Genomic DNA, 25,450 nt, shown 5'->3' with positions numbered 1-25,450 from the left:
TGTTCCTCTACTCCACTGTATCTTTCTATTTCAGAAAAAAAAAACTGTCAAATGTAGATTCAATGACAATCTTCTTTTATAACTTAAAAAGAAATATATTTAGCTATTGCATGAGTGAAAAACAAGAGCAAATAAAACGCTTATGTCTAATTGGCAAGAAGTTGAAACTCATGTACAAATAATTGATATTTCTTATCGATTTAAAAGTGGATCTTAGAAAGGCCTTAGGTTTTAGAAATGGAAGTGCAGTCTGAAATCATTTTGTCAAAATAAGAGCAGACATTGTCATTGCTTTGCCAAGTGACAATCCAATTTTAAATAATTCAGCAGTAAAATTTTCATAAGTCTCCTAGAGAGAATTCCTTAAAACTGGTTCTTAATATCAGTGGTCTTTTGCCAAGTTTCATTTCATCTTTAACTTCTCTGAGAACTTCTAAAACTGGAATATAATTATATACACACAGGCTTTGAGAGCTAATTTGAAAATAAAAACCCAAAGGAAGCAGGGTTTGAAACTCAACTCAGATTTTAATTTAACCGAAAGTATTATTCATGACAAATTTTTCTAAGATAAGATGAAGTAGTCCTTTTTTAAAAACTCCACTTTTAGCAATGTTAAATATTTACTCATCTTCTTATTGGGAGCTCTTTTCCTGGTTGTAATAACAATATGCACAAATAACCATAGTTTTTATTTTTGAATTACAACCCAAAATTCAAAGGTTTTTTTTTTTTTTTTCATATAGGTCAGGGGCTTTGTAAAATAAATTAATTTTAATTACAAAGGACTAGTACCAATATATAGCTAAGAAATGTATTACCATTTACCTGAAATAACAAACATGTGCTTTGATATTTTTATGATTTAAAAACTGAGTTTTCAAAGAAGGCTGTTTAGCAGTACTATGGTTGTGAAAATAAATTTGAATTAAGCAGTCCTTTAAACTTAAAATTCACGGTAGAATAAAATGTCAAGCAGGTAAAATTTTTTCTGTGATATATACATAAATATTTTCATGTAAACAAAAGCAAAGATTAGGAACAAATTATCTTTGTCAGCAACCAAAATACATATATTAAAAAGGTTATTTTATTTTCTTCATGCTTCCATTGAACACGACTGGCATAAGCAGAGCAATAATTAGATGAGTCTTTACACTCCCCTCATACTCTTCTGGAGATTATATACAATAAAGACATCTCTCTAGAAGAAAAGAAAATATTAGAGGAACCAGACTCTTGAAAGTCATGACTGTTAAATATTAAGTCACTCTCTTTCCTCTACCGTGAAACAATATGGTCTACCAGAATTTGCCAGCTGAGAGAAGGTGTGGCTAACACTGGCGAGATCCAGCACTAATGCATATGGCAGAAAATGAAGCACAATGATGCATAGACTCTCCCCTCAATGTGAATTACCCATACACTAGGAGATAATGGCTTCCAACGCAAACATAAAACAGACAATATTAAAATGCATATATTTTCAACAGGAGTGCTTCTGGAAGCACCAGCATCAGAATCAGGAACCCAGGGACGTGCATCAGGATCCAACTGAGGGCTCAATAAAATAAAAGCGTTCATCCCTGGGCCCCACCCCCAGACCCTCTGGGGAACCCAAGCATCTGTAGTGTTAACAAGCTCCCCTGGGAATAGACACAAATTCGTATTAAAGCTTGAATATCCCTACTCCAGACTACTGAGGATTTCTTTTGTCTCTTTCTCTTGACCACAAATATCTCATTGTCTCTTTCACGCCTCTTTACTTATTAGCCAGAAGGAAAATGAAAACAAAAACATTTCTGATTATGTCAGTCAGCGGCGATAATTAGTAGTGATACTTTTTTTTCCCTCAAGGAAACACAGGGAAATAGGCAACATAGGATTCTGCACCTAAATTTTTCAAAGGTACACCAGAGTACTTTTTGTTTAAAGCTTTCAAAATGTATACGTAATAAAAACATTCAAAATGATTTGTAAACTGTCCTCTGATCAAGAGTATCCAGTGTGAAGAGAACCGCTGTTCAGTGTTGTTGCTGAGTTCTCACTAAGGCCCCACATGGTCTTCTTTCCCAAACACCAAGCATCTCAGCAAGCGCTCCGTGCTCCCACCAAATGATGCTCTGCCCACCAGGCAGCATAAAAGTACCCAAGGATGGCTCATAAAAAAACAAGGACAAAGAAAGCAAAGCGCAGTTTCAACTCCTATCACAAAAGGAGTCTCGAGACCTACTGCCAATGTAAGACGAATACAGATCGTGCTGACTTTCCTTAGAGAAAGCCAAATATACTTATTAATATCTGCTTGAAATCCAGTTTATATTGAAAATGGAAAGCATGATTCACTTCCATGTGCTTCTACGTATATACTACAGTGTTTATGTTCTGTAAGATCCCTAGTGGACAAAACAATTTTAATCTGTGAATAATATAAATTAGAAACCAAAGAGGTAGGTGATTATCAGCAGAAGCTGATCCCAAAACAACATGCTGAATAATATGCTTTGAGAACCAAAAGAGTTCTTTAACTGGAAAATGAGTTCTAATACCATTACAACTGTCTTAAGAGCAGGGTTCCCCAAGTCCTTTGTGATGGAACCTTCCCAAGTCCTAATTCCTGATACTGTGCTATAGGCTCTTCAGACATTCAGTAGACATTCCATTTTAAGAGACAGATAATAAATAAAATGTAAAGAAGTAATACTGGAAGCCAAAGACTGATGCTGACATCAGCTGGACTCTTCACAAATCTCTACTCTCATGTGGAAAAAAGCACATTAAAGTTGGGCATGATTCATTTAATCCAGCTCTGTGGTTGTAAAACTGAAGAAACAGGCTTTTTCCCCACTGGCTCACAAAGCACTAAGATTCCAAAATATGCTATAAAAATCCAAAAATGGTTAACTTAGCTATTTATAAAGCCCATGAGGGGCGGCTGGGTGGTTCAACTGGTTAAACATCCGACTTCAGCTCAGGTCATGATCTCTCGGTTTGTGAGTTTGAGCCCTGCATTGGGCTCTGTGCTGACAGCTCAGAGGGGCAGGTCTTCGGCAAGAGAAAAATAGTTTGAAACCCCAGATTTGCCTTATTAGAACTTGCTCTATGCTCAGACCAGGGCTTATCTTTGCCTCTTTGTGGGAGACACACTTTTGAGCATATTCACAAATTCCAGCCCTGCTGTGGGCAAACCCCAGGGCAGTAATGCTGTTCCGCCCAGAATATTTAGAAACAGCTGGACAACTGGAAACCTCTGAAGCTGCAAGGCCAAGACTTCCACACAGCTGTATTTAACTTCTCCATAATTGTCAGTCACTTGTTTTGAAAAAAAAAAAAAAAATCACCTTATTTCTTTATAGCCTTATTTATCTGAGATCTTTAAATTCCAAGGGTGATTGTGAATGATTTCTTTTGTATCTTCCACACTTACTGCAATGTTTTCACGTTTCTTTTGGTAATAAAAAAAAAGTGAAGCTATTTTTAAAAGGAAGGTTTTAGTCTAAAAAAATTACATGATACCCAGAGTTCCTTCTTGACTATGAAATAATAAACCAGAATGATATATCTATGTGGCACAGTAGAACAGGAGTCTCAGGATTCAGACAGATATTTTGGAGTCCAGCTCTAACATTAACCTTGGGCAGGATTTTAGTCTCTCTGAGACTTGCTTTCTTCACAAAAAAGAAAATACTACCCACCTCACAGGATGCTGTGAGGATAAAATAATGCACAGTGCCTGGAAGATGGTAGGCGTCCAATAAATGGGAAGTCCTTCTCCCCACTAGACTCTGTGAGAATTCTTGAGTAAAGGAAACACCAGCCCACTCAACTCAATCCCATTTAAATTAGCAGGGATGCTCTGTCTCCTCGACTTTGCCCTATTTGCTCCAAAGAATCACTATCGTGCTTAGAAAAATGTCTACATTTTTATGTTCTCTCCTTTAAAACTGGACATGCAGATAAAACATTTTTTAAAAACTATCTTCCTAGAAATGATAATGCAATGTTCCCTACAGCACAACATGTATAAAAACAATTCTGAAAAACATGACTAAATCAGTTTGTACATTATTTCTTAAAGTGCACCAAAGTAAATATTAATGACCTTTAAAATGTCACTAACCCCCTTGGGTTATTTTTTTTTAATAAAAGTAAGTATTTATCTACTGAGACATAGGTGGTTTTGGCTCCAATGTGATGGCAAAAAGCAGCAATGTCTTCCAGAAAAAACCCGATAAACTCAATTAAGCATACCTTAGCAGCATACAAAACACCTACAATTCAATGTAACTGCAGGCTCAATAAGCACAATCCTGATTCCTGCTTCAAAAACAAAATCAATCAAAGAAACAAAAAAACCATCTCCCCACACTAAATCAAGGATTTCTCTTGAACCTTGGAGGTAACATTTGTGATCATTTCCCTATTGTGTATCCTCGGTAACAGAATTATAACTAACCACCATTCTTTCTTTACACTGCACGCACACACACACACACACACACACACACACACACTCACCCTATAAAAAACAATGAAATATACTTGGAGAACCCATGTGAGAGAAAACTCAAAGTCCGATAAAGAACAACCATCACCCAAAATGTTAGGCAGTTCCAATATTCACACCACTGTTCGGTGTTCCCCACACACATAGACAGCACTGGGACGGATTCTTCTCCTTGTGTGGCCGGGAAGACTCGGCAAAAACTTGAAGGATTTAGGCATCATGTCCAGGCAGGCGTCATGGAATTTCTTAATCCTCCAGTAGTAAATCAGTGGGTTCAATGCAGACTTGAGGTAGCAGAGCCAGAGTAGCCAGGTGCTAATCTCAAAAAAGTTGTGCTTATAGTAAAAGTGCTCACTGAATGTTGCCACAAGGCTGTAAGTGGTGAACGGGGCCCAGCAGATGATGAAGACAGCAAAGAGAATCAAAATGGTGGTGAAGGCACGTGTTTTAAAGCCCATGTCAATGCTCATCTGGAAGGGTCTCTGTAGACTCATGAGACCCAGTTTGCTGGCCTGGCTGAGGCATATCCCCTCGGGGTAGCTATGGATCCTCAAGGCATTGTGCCGAAGGGTGTTGAGTATGCCCATAAATGAATACAGTATCACCAGGAAGGGTATAAAGAAAGAAACTAGAGTAATCAAAATCACATAAGCTTGATAACCTGGATTGGTTGTATACCCAAACACACACTGGGGGGCTCGAGAAGGGATCTGCAGGTCAGGGTTTCCTACAGCCAAAGGAAAAGCTATACAAAAGGAAGCCGTCCAAGAAACAGCAATTAGAATCTTTGCCCTATATGGATTTAGTTTATCCTGCCTCTGGACTATAATAAGGAACCTATCAATGCTAATGATGAGCAGGATGGCTACTCCCTCTATCACAAACAACCAGAAAAACATAGCAGATACCCTACAGAAGAATTTCCCAAAAATCCATCTTGTAGTAAGAATAGTTACCAAGGCAAAGGGCATGTTCAGCACTGCAAGCAACATGTCTGCAAATGCCAGGCTGGCAAGGAGAATGTTAATTGCAGAGCGCATGGCAGCTTTTTGGTAAACCATCAAACAAACAACCAAGTTCCCAAGAAAAGATACAAACAGAATAAATATCATTATAGCAGAAAGAATGATCTGGAGAGGCAAGTTTAGGCTCTTAAAAACTGCTGGTGTTGGGGTTACAGCTGTGCTATTCACTGTCAAGGAACTGATCCCAGTGGGAGCCATGGTTTCCATACTGTATCTGAGCAATGGACCAACGCCGTGATGTTGGAATGGCGGAGGGACCGTAATGTTCATGTAAGTGTTTTCATAGACTACAAATGTTGTGTTCGTTGCCCCAGTATGGGACGCAGTCAACACTGCAGAGAAGACCATGGTTTCAGCAGGATGGAAGGCGCTGGCAGAGATGTGGGCGTTCTTCAAGCATTTCAACACACAGCAGCAGTATCATGTTTCACTGATGGACTTGGAAACACATTCTGGAAAACGGACAGAGTTCCATCTTCCAAAGGAGACCTTTTCCCTGCAAACAAGCCCAAAATACAAAAAGTAAATGAGAAATGGGCTTTGTAAATAACATTTAACTTCTTACCTTCATCATGAAATACCACTTTTTTAAACCGTGAAAAATACCTAAGTCTCTTAGCCTAATGAGCACTAAAATATTGTTGTTCTGTTTTATATTTGTCAACCATGATGGAATTTTCATGACATTTATAAATAAAGTGAAAGTGAAGAGAATCAAACTGTATTACTGCCTCAAAAGCAAAAGTTACAACCTTCCAGTTAATTTTTCTTTTAAATTTCCAATAGCAGCATGGCCTTTCCACAGTCGCTATTAATAGAGATTTTAGTATCTGGTTCTCCTGAGATTACTAATATTTTTCTTAATAACTCTTTGGTACAGGTTCATATTCCATTTTCACAATAACACAAAAACTATTTGGCAAAGAATACTGAATTCAGTTTCTATTTAACGCATGATAATCACACACTTTTGTTCTAACCCCCTATAGGTACTAGGTTATTTTCTATGAAGGTCTAAAATAAGTTTCCTGGCTTTCTATTTTTGTGTGTGTTTCTTCTCTGAAATCCCAACACCAACCATACTGGAGAAGTTATTCAAGAAGAGAAGAAAATTATACATTATAAGTCTTGGTCATATTTTTAAGACTGTTTTTTTTCTAAAGCTCTCTTTGCTTCTCATAGTCCCTCTTCTTGCCCATGCCCATCCATTTCCATCTTTTAATTTCTGGTTTATATAATCTTCTCAATTTCTTCTCCCTAAAACAGACCTGGCTAGGTGTTAGCAACTTGATAAAATATGTCAAACAAATAATAAAATGGGGATTCTAAAAGGAGATGACCAGAAAAACGTTCCAGTATGAAGAAATCTACTACAGAAAAGTTACTAAGATATATGGTTCTCTTGTTCCAAAAAGTTTCTTATCACCTTTCTTTTATCCTTACCTCCAACTTCTTATCAATTTCTGTAACCCTAGAATTTTCTATAAGGGACTTTCTTAACCTACTATCTAACCTACTTTTGTGGTATGGGCTCTTCTTTCTTTACTGGGGAGGTAACCTTTTTAATAGAAAGGACTCTTTGTATTCCTGAGTAGATTCTTTTAATAAATCTCTTTTAATAAATTTTAATAAAATTCTTTTAATAAATCCCCAATATTGGGGGGGAAAAATAAATGCACAGAAGTTTAAAACAACACTGTAATTTGTTCATTATCTGAACTTAGAATTAAGACATCAGTTTTAAGTGAAAATGCAAAAAAATTCACTTACTTCTTGGGGTATGAGGGGTGGAGGCATCCCACTTGCAAGACCAAGATCCAGCACTGGACCCAACTCACAGGCTCTCTACATACTTGTATCTACCCCTCTTCATTGTCTAGGGCTGCCTTTATGAATAAAGAGAATACTAATCTGTTCAAAATATTAATTTATTTATTCTCATTTTTATAGCTTAAGTTCTTTGTCCCTATTAGGTTTTTATCCATCTTTACATAGTCACTTTCAAATGCAAAATATATCTGAATAAGAGACCACACTAATCCAGTAACTTTCAAACTTTATTAACTACAAAGGTCCAATGTGTAGGGAGCAGTGGCAGCTGGAAAGCTTTACAATATAATCACCATAAGTCTCTTTAAAAACTACCTAAATATAGTGGCGCTTGGGTGGCTCAGTCAGTTAAGCATGTGACTTGGCTCAGATCATGATCTCACAGTTTGTGAGTTTGAGCCCTGCATCAGGCTCTATGCTGATAGCTCAGAGCCTGGAGCCTATTTCGGATCCTGTGTCTCCCTCTCTCTCTGCTCCTCCCCCATTCCCTCCCTCTCTCTCTCTCTCTCTCTCTCTCTCAAAAATAAACATTAAAACTTTTTAAAATTACCTAAATATAATAAATAAAATTGCCTAAACATGCATACAAATAAGAATAAAGACTGTATTTGCTACACAAATCAGTTTCAATACATCTATCTCTAAAGAAAAACCATAAAGGCAAACGTGTATCTTTTTTATGTTTATTTATTTTTGAGAGAGACCAAGCATGTGGGGGAGGAAGGGGCAGAGAGAGAGAGAGAGAGAATCCCAAGCAAACTCCATGCTGTTGGCACAGAGCCTGACACAGGGCTCGATCCCACAAACTGAGCCAAAATCAAGACTTCGATGCTTAACTGACTGAGCCAAACAGGCGCGCCACAAATGTATATCTTAAGCCTAATGTAATAGCTATAATTGTGTGTGACCAAGTAAAACAAACATATTTCCATCCTGGAGTAGTATATGATTTATTATTTATTTTTTCTTATTGAGATATAATTGACATATAACTTTGTTTCATTTGCACAACATAATGATTCAATATTTGTATATGTTGAGAAATGATCACCACCATATAGTTAACATCCATCACCACACAGTTACAAAATTTTTTCCTTGGGATAAGAACTTTTAAGATCTACTCTCTTAGCAAATTTCAAATATGCAATACAGTATCATTAACTATAGTCACCACACTATACATCACCACGACTTACTTTATAACTGGAAGTTTGTACCTTTTGACCCCCTTCACGAATTTCACCCACATCTATCCCCCACCACTGGCAACCATCAATCTTGTTCTCTCGTATCTACGAGCTTGGTTATTGGGGTTTTTCTTATTTTTTGTTTTAGATTCCATTTAAAAGGTCATATAGTATGTGTCTTTGATGGGTTTCACTTAGCATAACGCCCTTGAGGTCCATCATATTGTTGTAAATGGCGAGATTTCACTCTTTTTATGGATAAAAATGGATAATATTCCATTGTGTATATATGCCACGATTTCTTTATCCATTCATCCATCAATGGACACTTAAGTTGTTTCCATATCTTGGTTATTGTAAATAATGCTGCAATGAACATGGGGGTGCATATATCTTTCTGAGTTCGTGTTTTTGTTTTCTTCAGATACTCAAGAGTGGAACTGTTGAATATATGATAGGTCTATTTTTAATTTCTTGAGAAATTTCCATACTGTTTCTATAGCAGCTGCACCAATTTAGATTTCCACCAATAGTGCATGACAGTTCCTTTTTTTCCACATCCTCACCAATACTTATTTCTTGTTTTTTTGATAATAGCCATTCTAATAGGTGTGAGGTAACGTCTCACTGGTTTTGGTTTGCGTTTCCTTGATGATTACTGAAGTTGAGCATCTTTTCATTTACCTGTTGGCCATCTGTATGTCTTCTTTGGGAAAATGTCTATTCAGATCTTCTGCTCACTTTTTATTAGGATTTTTTTTTTTGCTGTTGAATTATAGGAGTTCTTTATGAATTTTGGGTATTAACTCCTCATCAGATATATGATTTGTAAATATTTTCTCCCATTCAGTAGGCTGCCTTTTTATTTTGTTGATAGACACACTTTAAAACATTTGGTCTCCTTGACCATGTTGAAGAACAAAAACAAAAAATGGGATGGAGCCAAAGAGGAACCACAATTTAGAAGATGCTTTTTAGGTTGTTATATAAACATATACAGTCATAATATTTTTCTGCCATCAAACCCTCCCATTACTATAAAAACTTCTAACTTAATTCAAAAATTCATTCATCAAATATTTATTCAAGTACCTTGTATGTACCAGGCACTAGAGAGGCAGAAATTAATAAGTGGTTCCTGGACTTCTGGTTAAAAAGTGCAGACCAATGGAGCACTTGGGTGGCTCAGTTGGTTAAGCGCCCGACTTCAGCTCAGGTCATGATCTTACTCTGTGTTGACAGCTCAGAGCCTGGAGCTTGCTTGGGATTCTGTGTCTCCCTCTCTCTCTGCCCCTCGCCCCACTCAGGCTCGCTCACTCACTCACTCTCTCTCTCTCTCTCCTCCCCCTCCAAAACATAAACATTAAAAAAAATTTTTTTAAGTTCAGACTGACCATAGACCCTGCATCTCAAAATCATACTTGAAATGTCAGTAAAGGATTTTCTAAACAAAATGTACATCCCAAAGGACAAAAGGTATGAAGGAAATATACACTAATAGATAAGGGATTTTTTTTAAAGTGTCTCAAGACAAAAAGCAGATAGCAACATGGTAGCTGACTGAACAGAACAGAGACCTCTTTATCCTCAATACTTCCAGGGAAATAAGCTTAGAAGAAGCTGACACACCCTGTAGACATATCTCCAGAGCAACTCTGGATTGGAAGGTAGGATTACAGAAAGTAGGTGGCACTGAAAACTGTTAAACTGACTGAAAAACCCATCTCCAGAGCCACCAGAACCCCACTCCATGCCCAGGTCTCCCCTCTTGTAAGCAACCACAGGAAATCACACACTCTCATTCCATCAGCACAAGTCTGTGGCACAACTGAATCTGATAAGCATAAGCTTAAGAGTATCAGTGCAGGGCTGAAAACAGAGAGACTCCATGAATAGCTGCACATTCCATAAGAGCACCTCGCCTTCTTCTCCACCCAAAGTGCTGTTCCCAAAGCACCAGCAGCCTGGCATGTGCTACCCATGCAGGACTAAAAGGTTTGTCGATTCCAATAATTAGAAAGCCCTAGAGTAAAAAACTCTAGATTCTAACATTTGATGGCACCCTAAGAAAAATGCTACCTTGGTGCCCAATCACCTTGCATACTGAAGTCCACCCACTATCAAGCCAACCCATGCACATAGAGCTTTGCATCAGCTTTTTGGTGTCTATTAAATATAAATGGTCCATTTCTCTAATATATAAGGAATCTACAAAGGAATTAAAGGCAATTTTATAGTTAAACATTAAGAACCAGAATTTATAAATATCAAGGAACACAGCATGCATGGACTTAATAATGCCTTTGCCCTGGTATCTATACAGTGTTCTTTATTCACTGTACTTCTGGCTTACCAGAATGTAAATATTCTCTGGCCTTCTTCTTCTTACTTTGAACCATAATAAGCAAAGCAGCAGCTTTGAATGCTCATAGTAACTATGTTAAAAGATTCTTCCCTCTCAGGACTCCTCATCAAATACAATTGTGATCTGAAGTTTCTTTGTAATTTTATATAAAACTAAATAAAAGTTTAAAAAATTTTTAACGTTTATTCACTTTTGAGAGGCAGAGACAGACAGAGCGTGAGTGGGGGAGGGGCAGAGAGAGAGGGAGACACAGAATCTGTAGTTGGCTCCAGGCTCCTTCCGAGCTATCAGCACAAAGCTCCGTGCAGGGCTCATACCTAGGATCCATGAGATCACGACCTGAGCTAAAGTTGGACGCTTAACCGACTGAGCCACCCAGGCAACCCTAAATAAAAGTTGTACAGGGGTGCCTGGGTGGCTCAGTCGGTTAAGCGTCCGACTTCAGCTCAGGTCATGATCTCCTGGTCCATGATTTCGAGCCCCGCGCCGGGCTCTGTGCTGACTACTCAGAGCCTGGAGCCTGTTTCAGATTCTGTGTCTCCCTCTCTCTGCCCCTCCCCTATTCACGCTCTGTCTCTCTCTGTCTCAAAAATAAATAAACGTTAAAAAAAATTTTTTTTAAAGTTGTACAGTTTTAAAATATGCATTTCCAAAAAATAAAATAAAATTTACATTTCCAAAGGAAATGGGACAGTAGCAACATGAGAACTAGAAAATTAGCTTATTTTGATAATATCTGTATAAGAGTCATAATGTTTAATCTATCTTTATTTGCCATCAGGGGAAACTCTTACTACATTTTCCAAAGAAGAAGAACTTAAAATTCTGTGTAAATGTGTGCATACATGTATATATACACACCCTACATGTAATGTGCACATGTAAAACTCACATAAGGCAGAAGTAATTGGACTTATGATTCTTTCCTTCTTCTTAAGGGATCTACAGAAACAACACTGGGGTAACTAGGTTAATGATATGAGGAAAGTGTTTTACGTTTGGACTGTGCCAGAATACCACAATTACTGGGGTATCAGTGCCTAGAATGGACAGTGGAGGTTGTAGTATTCTCTGGCCTTACCTGCTACTGCTACCTTATTCTCTGCAAAGATTATATTCTAGAAGGCATAGACTGATTTTATTAATTTCACAGTTCCCTCTATTATGCTTTGCATACAGCCCAATACATATTTAGAAAATTAAGTTCATTTGCACTGTTTTGTGAGATTAAGGAATTTCTTCTTTACTCACTTTAATATTTAATTATGTGACATATGCACATAATTTTTAAATAATCAAATGATTTTTTAAATGACAGTTGAGCCCTGTACCACCCTTCACCAATCCATTACCATTTTCTGCAGTAGCCATTTTAAATTATTTCAAAGGCTTTTCAAGTACTTATTCTTTATATATCTAAATAATATGAAGAAATTGCTACCTTTTGATTCATCAATATTATATATTAAATCTTGACTTCCTATTAGAATAGATGACAATTTAGATGTCATAGTAACTCCAACTTATTTCTGCTCCCTTCATACTACCAAAATCTTATTTGAAAATTTGAATTACAATAGACATTAATATAAACATTAATATATTTATATAAATAGTATATCTGTCAGTAAACCAATAGAATATTTTTCTTTCATATATAAATTTTGAATTTCCTAGAATAATTAACTTATTTTTTATTTTCAATTTTTAGAAGTAACTACCAATAATTTTTTTCACCTGTTCCACCTGATAAATTCTATACCTACAAGTATTTAATTTTGAAAGGCCAAATTTATCAACTACATTTTTATATCCGAGTCATACTTTCATCCTCCTATCCCTCCCTGGAGTGGTTACTTCCCAGATCTGCTATGCAGAAGGCAGAGACACCCTTTTACTACCATCCTGGAAATCCTCCTTTCTGCTTTTGGCTCTTGGCTTCCACATTTCCTAGGCCCTTTTTCTTCCACTTCACTGCTTCCTTTATTTCCTTCTTTCCCAGGAACTGTTTGCTCAATTGCTTTCGAAGGAAGAACACAAGGGAAGTAAATTTTGGGGCGCCTGGGTGGCTCAGCTGGTTAGGCGTCTGACTCTTGATTTCGGCTCAGGTTGTGATCCCAGGGTTGTGGGATGGAGCCTGGCGTCAGGCTCCATGCTGAGCATGAAGCCTGTTTAAGTTTCTCTCCCTCTCTCCCTCTGACCCCCTTCACCTCTTTCTCAAATAAAATTTTTTAAAAATTTAAAAAACAAAGGAGGTAAATTTTGAGTCCCTGGATGCTTGAATAAGTCATTATTCTGTCCCTTAATTGCCCTTGCTTAGAATTCTCCAATAAAAATAATTTTCTCTGAGAATTCTGAAGGTGTTCAGGTGGTTCTCAAAGGTAAGGGTTCATAAGAATCACCTGGAGCACCTGTTAAAATACAGACTGCTGAACCCCACCCAGAGTCACTAATTCTGTAGTCTGTGGTGGGTCCCAGAATTGCATTTCTGTTAGATGGGGGTGGGGGGGGGTGTGGAAAGTAAATCGAGAACTTTACATTTCAGACACAAGGATTAGATGAAGAACCAAAAAGCTTTATTAACCACTATGGAAGTAACTTCTATCTGCTACAGCCCCAGAGATGACATTTCTGAAAACTAAACCAAAGTCCAATCCTGTGGGTGGCTCTATCACAATGTAAATTGTATTCTCAATCTTATAGAGTCTTCTTCTGTTAAAATTAGAGCACTGATTGGGAGGGAATCAGGGCCTGAATATTGACATGGGTGTACATGGGGATTTTGATGAAGCTGAGGACCTTGTTCTGTGGTCTTCCTGGCCAACAGAAATGGCCTTTCCTCCCCTTAAATAAAGAGGTTAGTCTCTCGTCGCCTGAAGAGTCACTGAGGAAGGGCCTCACCTTACGTAGTTCTTTGCAAGGGACTTTTGCTCTTCCTACAGCCCTTGCCCCACCACCTCTATTGTTTCTGTACCTACAACCAGACTAAAGTCCAAGCAGAATCCAGAGGATGAAGCACAAAGTGTGACCTAGGAAGAAGTACCACTTACATAAAAAGAAATGCAAGGGTTGCCTAGGTGTCTCAGTCGGTTAAGCATCCGACTCTTGATCTTTCAGCTCATGACCTCACAGTTGGTGAGAATGAGCCTACATGGGGCCCTCCACTGACAACACAGAGCCTGCTTGGGATTCTCTCTCTCCCCCCCTTTCTCTGCCCCTCTCCTGCTCGCACGTGCACTCACTCTTTCCCTCTCTCAAAATAAACATTAAAAAAAAAAAGAAGAAGAAAGAAATGCAAGACTTTTCCAGTTAAAAACCAGGGAATATGAATGAAAAAGGATTCTGAAGGTAATGAGTCAGGTCAGAAGGAATATATTAGATCAGATCAAATTTATTGATATGGTCATAATAAAAAAAGATTCTAAGATTCTTTGTGTTAGCTCAGCTGACTAATAATAGCTCTAACAGTTTGCTCAATTAATTAACTGAAGGCTGGTCCCAAAAGTCACTTACAATAGATGAAATTGAGATCTCTTAACATCTTTAGTATAGAGGAAGCTATCCAAAGACTTGGGCAGATAGGAATGCTGGACTGGATTTATCATATAATACCTGTTCACCCACCTCTAACTGTGTCACCTGGTAGGATCTAGAGGGCACTGCTTCCACCAAGGCTTTAAGAGATTCACTGATTAAGAGAACCATTAGCATTCTTGAATCTCTATCAAAGCTATTCTTTGCAGACCAAGAGTGGCAATGGGCAATGCTGCCATCCAAGAACTGGGGTTCCTGAATTAAATGGGGTTGGCAGTACCCCAGAGTGGCAGGAGCTAGGTGAGAGCACTTAACCAGAGATGAGGTGAGCACAGTTACCATAATGCAGCAGAGCAAAAGCTAAGTCTGACCTGCAGGATCATTGGTGTCTGATCATGGTGTCTCTAAGAGAGAAATAACTAGAAGCTTATCAAGTCCTACTTGATATGTATAAGCATCAAGGCTATAAAATAGAAAGCAGCAGCCCCTTAGGGTGCCTGGGTAACTCAGGAGGTTAAGCATCTGACTCCTGATTTCAGTTCAGATCATGATCTCACAGTTTGTGAGTTTGAGCCCCGCTTAGGATTCTGTTTTCCTCTTCTTCGCTCTCTGCTCCTCCCCCCACCCATCCCCACTGTCATAAATAAATAAATCTTTTTTAAAAAAGAAAGAAAGGAATTAGCAGTCTCTCAATCATTTCCCAAACTTGAGCCAGTTCACAGACCTAGAGCCCCTTGAGTAAAAACAAGCCAGGTCCCCTTCAGGAAGGACCTTGCTACACAGCCCAATCTGTACTATAAATTTTCTTACCAGTCTTCCTCAAAAAACCTGCAGCCAATTACCAGAGTGACTATACACTGAGGAAGGAGAAATAATCAGAATTTTGTGGGATTGCTGAATATGGCTCTGAACCGGCACTCATTTCTGGAGACCCAAAATGGTACTGTGTTGCACCATTCAGAGTAGAGGCTTATGGAAACCATGTGATTAATGAAGTTTGAGCTCAGTTCCAACTCCCACTCATCCCATAACTCATGCCTATATTATTTTCTGAAATATGGAGTTGCAACAGACATATTCAGTAGCAGGAAAATTCCCTTACTGGTTCCTTGACATGTAAGGGCTATGATGGTTTCATTCCTGTAGAGAATACAAAAATTGGGATCACCATCAAGGATTGGAAGGATGAAGATGATCCTTCCTATCACATCCACACTCAACTTGCCTATCTGGCCTTACAGAAACAGATGGGTTTTGTAGACAGCAGATGCTGTACCAGATGTGACTTCATTACTGGAGTAAATCAATACATTCCCTGGCATGTGGCACACAGCTATTGATCTGGCAAATTATTATTTTTTTCTTTACCTGTGTTACCAAAGAACATCTGAGCAGTTTACCTCCAGCTGGCACCCTACTGTCCTACCCCAAGGCTCTATCAACTCTCCAGCACACTGTCAAAATCTAGCCCACAGAGACCTCAATTGCCTTTGCATTCCACAGAATGTCATGCTTTCAACTACAGGCTGAGTGAACAATAAATAGTACCTACTCTCTACACCTTGGTAAGATACGTATGTCCTTTCCCTAAAGGGGAAAGATTCCTGCAAAACTTCAAAGGCCTGCCATCTCTCTACATTTTCTAGGAGTCTTGTAGTATGTCAAAATATCTCTTCCAAGGTGATAGCTGGCTCCACCTATCACTAAAAATCTAGTCCACCCCTTAGTAGGTTTTTTTGAATTTTATGGGTATGTTATTCTGACCCATTTATCAAATAGCTTAAAATTTTTATTTATTTCTGGTTTTGTAGTTGTTGTTGTTTCTTTCACACTAAACCAACATTGATCTTTATTAGTGTATCACACTTTTCTTTACCCGTTTCCTGTATAAAAGTCCTTGAGGATGCAGGCTACCACCTATCTTCTCTATAACCTACCAGGCCCAACACAAAGCTATGTACTCGTGATGCTTAAAATGCAATACACACTTGTAGCACGCTTTACCCATAGAGAAGAAGGTGAGCAGCAAACCAGCCAGATCATGGATCCTTTCAACAGGTGGGCACAGCAAGGACCTGGCTCAGGCTTCTCAGGTCTCCCATTAAAGACCTCTGACCACTCCCGGTCCCAGCTCACTCTGAAGGCTGGCCTGGAGTCCACTGAGCCCAGACTACTGAGAAGAGTTGAGGAGCACCAACTTGAAACAATTACTACTCTAGAACTCTTCTGTACCTTAACGAGCAAAGTCAACACATAACTGGCTACTGGGAAAGACCAGGAGAGGACTAATAGAATAACCCAAGTGTTCTAGCAAATTCATAACTGACAGAGCAGAATATAAACAGGTGAGAATTTGAAATACTAGCCTTACTCAGACTGTCTGCTTCTGTCTTGAACAAAGTGTAAGTCTACAAGAAAGGAGAAAGGAGAGCTCTTGTCTTGACTAACTGAGCATCTCTCTCCTATTCTGGGCCAGAGGCTCTACTAAAAGGAAAAAAGGTCTCACACCACTGTACGTCCTGATATTTGCCACACTCTTAGCCAAAAAAAAAAAAAAAAAAAAAATTTCACATGGCCCCAAAACCTCCCTCCCTTCACCCCTACCTTTCCTCTCATTAAGAAATTAAATGGAAAACTTCACCCCTACCTTCACCCCTACCTTTCCTCTCATTAAGAAACGAAATGGAAAACTAAGAGAGGAAAGAAATGATGTATCACACAAAATCCATACTCTTTGCCTAGATTAGACTCTGACTACACATCTAGAGATTCTAATTGGAAAAGAATGGTAAACAAAGAACACACCAGGATGGAAGCAAATAGGCTGAGTATACTCCTGAGTTCTGTTAGGAAGTAGGTGGAACCAGAAATAAAGAACCAGGCAGTTCACCTAAGAGACAGCCCAAATTTCAACTTTATTTCATTAAAAACAAAAAGAGTAGTCACTTTCATTGGGCAACCTGCTTTATAACTAAAAAGAATAGTCCAGAGATAAATTTGTTTCACTATAACAATGTCTACATTTTTTTTTGGCTGAATTCTGTTATTTTTGGTTTACCTGTAGGTACAGTAAAAGGAAGCTTTGAACAAACTAACCAAAAGAAAATATGTAACAATCAAGTGGAGAGGATGGGGTAGAGGAGGTCTTATTTAAAGTTTTTTATTTATCTTTTAATGTTTATTTATTTTTGAGAGGGGCAGGGGAGGGCCAAAGAAAGAGGGAGTCAGAGAATCCAAAGTGGGCTCCGTGCTGTGAGAACAAATTCCAGTGTGGGGCTCAAACCCACGTACCACGAGATCATGACCTGAGTCAAAGTAGGACGCTCAACGGACTGAGTCACTCAGGCACCCCTAGAATTATTTTTACAAAGAAAAAAATCATCACTGAACAAAATTTCACCTATTTTAGAGTATATCTAACTTAAAACCTATATGCAGTAAAGCTAAAGAAAAAAAATGTGTGCACAATTTAAATACGAACTATAAGCATGTTCTACTTATAACACTGTTCCATTCCCAATATATTTCTAATTCCAACCAGAATATTCAGCACAAAAAAGAATTTTTTTCACTAATGTTCAATTTAGTTCTTCCGTGGACATTTGGAAAATTAGATTAGTAAGCATGAGAATTTATTTGCATTCATGTTACTTTTCCCCACAAATACTGAGAAATTAAACTAAATGTCAGCAAGGGTCTGTTTCAGAGAAGAATATTCTAAGTGACATCTGATGACAATTAAAACTGAAATTCGAGTAGCGAGAAAGGTCAGCATTTAATAGAAAAGTAAATTAATTATAATTACGAACCAGGAAAATATATTTTTAAGTGGTTAATAGAAGATTAACCGAAGGAAACTTTCTAGAAATACAAAAAGCAAAAAAAAAAAAAAAAAAAAAAAAAAGATGAGCCCCACTGGTGACAGGTTTTGTTCATATTCCTTTTGTCTCTTATTTCTAATTCTTATTCCTTGGCTCACATTCGTTAGGTCATTGTTCTACTGAGAATCTTTACCTGCCTTGAAACTATTATTGGGGAAAATGCAGGCCAATTTAATTTCATCAGCCTTTTTGAATAGTTCACAGATATGCTATTTAACTACCACCGATGTTTCTCACAATGGTATTTGACTGAAAATTCAACATTTGGAAGGAAATACCAAGTCTTATTAAATAGTGAACCTGGAATCTCAAATCATACTGCCTAGATCTATAACCGCGTAGTTAAAACTTGAATATCTCCTCTTATCACCTATAAATTATTTGCACAGGGCAAGAGTGAAAATAAGTTTTGTTTTCATAAGGGACTATATTGGACATTCAGATTGAAATCCACATGCTAATTAAAAGCAATATAATCTAGTCTGATTTTGAAAAACACAGGTTTTTAAAAAAGGTTTAAAAGCTTGGTTCTTTTCTTTGGTGCCATTAGCAATCTCCTCCTTGCTTGCTCCAATTACTCCCTGATGCAGATACCTGCCAAATGTCTTTCAATGGTCCAAACCTTACTTCTGAATTTCAGCCTCAAGTACCCAACTGCTCATTTAACATCTCCACATGAATATCTCAAAAACACTTCAAACTGTGCACATCCAATTACATGTGGGGTAGGGGTACAGTACCCTGGGTGGCTCAGTAGGTTGAGCATCCAATTTGGACTCAGGTCATGATCTCGTGGTTTATGAGTTTGAGCCCCACATTGGGCTCATTGCTGTCAGCCTGTCAGCATCCTCTGTACCCACTCTCTACCCCTCCCCTGCTTGTGCTCTCCCATAAATAAATAAATATCTTTTTAAAAAAAGATTTAGAAATGTGGGGTAAATATTACTGCACATCAGTGTTCCCATGCTCAGTGACAATTGCCACCCATCTGGTTATACATGCCAGAAACAAGAGTCACCTTGACATCTACCTCCCTCAGCTCTAATTGTCAATTTTGACTCCTAAATATTGTTCCTATCAAGCCACTTGTCTCAAACTCCTCTGCCATTATCCTGGTCCAAACTATCAACAACTCTCACAAGGTAGGACTTTTTGCCCAGGTTATTCACAACTGGATTCCCAACACCTACGACTGAGCTACCACACAGTTGGCGTTCAGTAAACTTTTGCCAAATAATAAACAGCCTCCTGCTACCACCTACCCCCATTCCCTGTTCAATTCACAAATTCTTACTCTTCCATTACAAGAGGAACCTTCTCTTGGTCCCATGACCAAGCTATCCACCACCCCCATTCTGTTGTCTCGTTTCAAAATGCACTTCTCTGTGACAACCCTCAGTCAGCAGTCAATTTACAGGTATCCATGGCATCCTTTGATTCATGCCTGTGCCCAACCCTGCCATGCCCCTGCCCCAACTAGAGAGCAAATTCCATGAAGATAGAGGTGTGACATTTTTTGGTCAGCACAGTATCCTTGAACCCAGTTAAGAGCCTGGCATATAGTATATATTCAATAAAAAGCTACTGAGTCATTAAGTTAAAAAAAATTCTGACATATTCATAAACCAATGTCGCCTCTTATGCCGTTATGACATCCTTAAAAGAAGAGTTTATTCAAATGCACTGCCTTTAGAGTTCTTTACTGAAACATTTGGTATATCTTGTCTATTTTGGATGCAAGCTAGAGATTAGCATAGGAATACACAGAGAACAGATGAAATCAAGTACCTACTTGGATCCAAACCTTAGGGCAGTCATCTGTCCTGTAAGTAATGAGCTGGAGAATCTCTATAGTCTGAATGGCCCAATGTGATAGTATTAGGAGGTGGGGTCTTTGAGAAATGATTAGGTCATGATGGTGGAGCCCCCATGAATGGCATTCATATCCTTACAAAAGAGGCCCAACAAAGCTCACTTGCCATGAGAGGATATAGTGACAAGCTGGCAATCCGCAACCTGGAGGGCCCCCCAACCCAACCATGCTGCCACAGTGAACTTGGGACTTCCCAACTGCAGATCTGTGAGAAGTAAACCACCCAGTAAATGGTATTTTGTTATAGCAGCCCAAACAGACTAAGATGAGAAAAAATAGAGGAACACAATTATATTAAACCCATAGTCTAGAAATTATGTGAAAGGAGGTATTAGGTTCATAAACTAGAGGACTATGAATCTAAGATTAAAACCTGAGCAGTAATAAAAAATAAAACATTATAGTAAAAATCAGAGCACCATAAAACTCTCACAGACTATAAATGGGCAACTAGGGAAAGAGAACAGGGTTGAGAGTAGTTGGGAAAATGTTTTGGACTCTGTTTGCATGCCTCTCTATCTTCACTCCTGCCCCTGCCACCTGTACCTCCATAAATCCCTTCGACCTCAGCTGTTTGCCCAAATCTGACCCTGCAGAAACCACAGAGGTTCCAGCTCCTCCAACCACCCAACTCATATCACCCACCGTGTTGTGGGGCATGGGATTTGCTTCCCACTGGCTGCCCAGAGTAGCCCCTTAACCCCAATCCAAGGGTGAAGGTAAAACAAACCCCCATGGGGTGAACTTCAGCCTGAGAGACATAGAAGATGAAAAGGACGTCTCTCTCCCTTATGCCCCTAAATGACCACCAGGCCCAGGGAGAGTTCTTTAAAGCCCATCTAGAAGGTAATTCACTTGATGAAGTCATTAACACACCACCTTGCATTTGCTTTTCAACTTCCTCCCTGTCTCACTTTCCTATCCACCCCCCCCCCCCCCCGCCCGCCTTGCTACCCTAGGATTTCACTTCTCAATATAGCATTCCAGGGGCACCTGAGTGGCTCAGTCAGTTAGGCGTCCGACTCTTGGTTTCAGCTCAGGTCATAATCTCACATTTGTGAGTTCAAGCTCCATGTCAGTCACTGTGCTGACAGCGTGGAGTCTGCTTGGGATTCTCTCTCTCTCGCTCTCTCTCTCTGCCCCTCCCCCACTTGTGATCTCTTTCTCTCTTTCTCTCAAAAATAAATAAACATTAAAATATATATACTCCTTTGCATCAGGCTATGGTGTCTAGAAAACCCCAGCTAAAAAACACAAAAGCACTGAAAAAGAGATACTAATCTAAAATACTACTGCCACTACTTTTCGTCCTAATTGCAGTTAATGGCCACACCATCCATTTACTTCAACCTAAAACCTGGAAGTCAAACACTGTTTCTTCTCATCCTTCTATCAGCACACCAAATCACTCTACACTGCCAATTCTGCCCCCCAAATAGTTCTTTGTTTTCTCTCCTCCTTACCCCCCATATCATGTCTCCAGTCCACGTAGGAGCCTCCTAAATGGTCTTGTCCTTCCTTTTTATTATATTTTTATTTTAATTCCAGTATTATTAGCATTCAGTGTTATATTAATTTCAGTTGTGTAACAGTGATTCAACAGTCCTACATACTATTCAGAGCTCATCAAGATAAGTGTACTCTTAATCCCCTTGACCTATTTCACCCATCCCCCTACCACCCACCTCCGGTTTGGTAACCATCAGCTTTCTCTGTAGTTAAGAGTCTGGTTTTTGGTTTGTCTCTTTTTTTTCCCTCTGTTCATTTGTTTTGTTTCTTAAATCCCACATATGAATGAAATCATACAGTATTTGTCTTTCTCTGGCTTATTTCACTGAGCATTATACTCTCTAGATCCATTCAAGTTGCTACAAATGACAGTATTACTTCCTTTTTATGGCCAAATAATATTCGTGTGTGTGTATGTGTGTGTATATTCTATTGTGTGTGTATATACATACACACACGTGTGTATATATACATATACGTACACATATACATACATACATACGTATATATACATACATCCATCTTTCGATGGACACTTCAGCTATTTCCATAATTTCACTATTGTAAATACTGTTGCAATAAACATAGGGGTGCATATATCCTTTCAAATTAGTGTTTTCGTATTCTTTGGGTAAATACCCAGTAGTGCAATTACTGGATCATATGGTAGTTCTATTTTTAATTTTTTGAGGAAAAAACTTAAAAAATTAATTAAAAAAAATTTTTTTTAATTTGATTTTTTGAGGAACCTCCATACTGTTTTCCAGAGTGGCTGCACCAGTTTGCAATCCCACCAACAGTGCAAAAGGGTTCCTTTTTCCCCCCACATCCTCACCAACACTTGTTGTTTCCTGTGTTTTTTATTTTAGTCATGACAGGTGTGAGGCAATACCTTGTGTTTTTGATTTGCATTTCTCTGATGATGAGTGATGTTAAGCATCTTTTCATGTGCCTTTTGGCCACCATGTCTTCTTTGGAAAAATGTCTATTCATATATTCTGATCATTTTTTATTGGATTATTTGTGGGGTTTTTTGCATTGAGTTGTATAAAGTTCTTTATATATTTTGGATACTAACTCTTTATCAGCTATATCATTTGCAAGTATCTTCTCCCATTCCGTAGGTTGCCTTTTAGGCTTGGTTGTTTCCTTTGCTGTGCAGAAGCCCTTTATCTTGATGTTGTCCTCCCTTTTTAAATTCACCTACCAACTGTGGCCAGATGAATAATTGTTTTAAAAAATCACAATCCTAATCATTTAAACACCTGATGGATTCAACTACAGCAATAGTGGTCAACCTTTTTTTTTCTCCTCAACAAACCTGAGGAATCCAACATACTCATAATTGATAAGAATTCAGGAGCTAAGGGAGTACATTAGGATGGTCACTCAAAAACTGTTTATCAGAATTTGTAAAGGATGCTTGAGTAATTAAGACAAGCTTCCTTCTTCTCTGCTCTCCCAGATTATATTATATCCACTTGTTTTTCTTTTTTGTTGTTATTGTTTTTGACTAGTACCTCTTCTCCCATCATTTGATAAGGACAGGGTTCCTAAGCCATGGAGGTAGTTGTGTGACTACCAAGCACTCCATCTTCATGCAGTGACTGGTCTGAGAATGGGCCCATGACACCTGCTGGTCCCTCTACTTAAGAAGACTTCTACATTTCTATGTCAGGTCACTCTTACACACTCTAACACTTCCTTTAAGAAATCATTCTCTCCAGGAATTCTTCTCAAGGCTGCAACCTGGACTAAGCACTCCCTCTTTATATTCCAACTATATTCTATGCACACCTGTAGGTTAGCATTCTGTTTCAGTCACATTATCTCCCCAAGAGAAAGGAACCTGTTAGGAAGATTTATCAGGCTTTTAACTAAGGCCAGAGAGTGAGGGAAGACTGATTTTAAAAAGTAAATTGGGATTCCTTTGGAGGCAATACATTCTGTTATGGGGTGCCTGGGTGGCTCAGTCAGCTGGGCATCTGACTTCGGCTCAGGTCATGATCTCACAGTTTGTGAGTTCAAGCCCCAAGTCGAGCTCTGTGCTGACAGCTAGGAGCCTGGAGCCTGCTTAGGATTCTGTGTTTCCCTCTCTCTGCCCCTCCCCCACTAATGCTCTGTCTCTCTCTCTCTCTCTCAAAAATGAATAAACATTAAAAAAATTTAATTAATTAAAAAAATACATTCTGTTACATATAACTACCAAGTAAAATACCCATCTCTATGAATCCCTTTAATAAAGTAACGGAGCTGTCTTACACTTTTCAAGATTTAGAGATAATTTTATACTTAGAGGGGGAAAAAAGGTACCAAAAAAGAACATTTCCTTTTCTTAATCATCTACTTTTACTTACCATTTCCATATATATCAAATGCTGACAACTCTTTAAGGATCTTTCTACTTAAATGACCAATATTTAGGGACCTAGTTAACTCAGTAAGACATGATTCAGTCACTTTAAGTGTTATTTATGAAGACTTTAAAAACATAGAGAATTGCTTATAATGTAAAATCATAAAAATTGCTTTCACAGCATAATTATAACTCTGTTTTACACACACACACACACACACACACACACACACACACACACGCTCAAGGGAAATAATCACCCAAATGCTGACAGTCATATGTAAACGGTGGTAGCAATGTGGGCCTTTTCTTTTCTTATTGCATTTTTAATGTGCTTTTATTATTTCTATGAGAAGTAAAAATAATTAAATTGAACCCCACAGAGTAACTTCAATGTATTGAAGAGAGCACAAAGCCATGCCTCAATGAAATTCTAATACAGTAAAACCTCAGCCTATAAGAATTATTCATTATAGCCAAGTAACCCAGCTCAACTGAGGTTAGTGAATGAACTTCACCATCTTTTCAACATATTTCAACAAGTACTATTCACTTTCCTAGCCTCTTTAGTTACACTGCCGTGTTGTTAAAGATGCAGATCAGATGTGCAGGACACAGGGCTGAAGGACCCAGCTTTGTGGCTGCTCTGCTACTGTTCACCTTGAGAGCTCCCAGAAGACTGCAGAAAGACAGGTTCTGAATGGGTTGCCTTCCTTAGTGGGACAGATGGTGGTCCCTGGGAGTTAGTGAACTGTATGTGAAGCCCACACTGAGGGACACATTTCAAGGAGGCTCCCACCGTGTGCTTTTTCAGGCTAAAGCAGAGAAGAGCAGGTAGCTAGCTATTCCGCCCCAGCCTCCACCACCCCAGGGAGCTATTCCAACATCTGCTTTTGATTGCTCCTCTTGGTGGAAGTGTCTTCAGCCTCTACCCTCACCAGTGCTGCTACTTCCTTCAGCAGGCTGCTGATGGTCTGGGAAGGATTTCTCCAGAACACTGGCTATCTCTCCTCTTTCCTCCTTTTCCTGTGTCGTCTTCTGTCTCCTATCATTTCACTCATACTGTTTGATTTGAATAAAAGGCTAAGCCTTTAGTATGAAGCCATTTGCTATCCTGTCCCTTCTATATGAAATACGAAATTAAAAGCTGGCAAATCTGTAATATTACCTAGGAACTTGCTACTCAAAGGGCAGTGTGTGGACCAGCAGCACCTGCATCACCTGTGGGCTTGTTAGGAATGCAGAACATCAGACTCCAGATCTACTAAATGACAATCTGCATTTTAACAAGATCTTGAGATGGAAAAACAGAGATGTTAGGAAGGCCTCTCTGAGCATATTTTTATACAGTTTTGACTTTTGAACCATTTAAATATTTTA

The 25,450-nt window shown here is 38.6% G+C and overlaps 1 protein-coding gene across 5 annotated transcripts in view; it reads right to left on the bottom strand.

Moving 5' to 3' along the window:
- Positions 1-508: 508 nt before the first annotated feature.
- GPR63 (G protein-coupled receptor 63) overlaps positions 509-25,450 on the bottom strand; it is a 51,736-nt gene continuing 26,794 nt past the window's right edge. For 4 of the 5 annotated variants that reach the window (XM_053904643.1, XM_019442892.2, XM_053904644.1 and 1 more), the window contains one exon: positions 509-6,028. In XM_053904643.1, the coding sequence (XP_053760618.1) occupies positions 4,621-5,880 (1,260 nt within the window). In that variant the 5' untranslated portion in view covers positions 5,881-6,028 and the 3' untranslated portion in view covers positions 509-4,620. The remainder of the gene's footprint in view (positions 6,029-25,450) is intronic. The other variant, XM_053904645.1, reaches the window with a different exon arrangement.

This window comes from Panthera pardus, unplaced genomic scaffold (genome assembly GCF_024362965.1).
Source record: "Panthera pardus isolate Hobbes unplaced genomic scaffold, ASM2436296v1 HiC_scaffold_17, whole genome shotgun sequence".
NCBI classification, from domain to species: Eukaryota; Metazoa; Chordata; class Mammalia; order Carnivora; family Felidae; genus Panthera; species Panthera pardus.
This window is presented reverse-complemented; position numbering and strand designations above follow the sequence as displayed.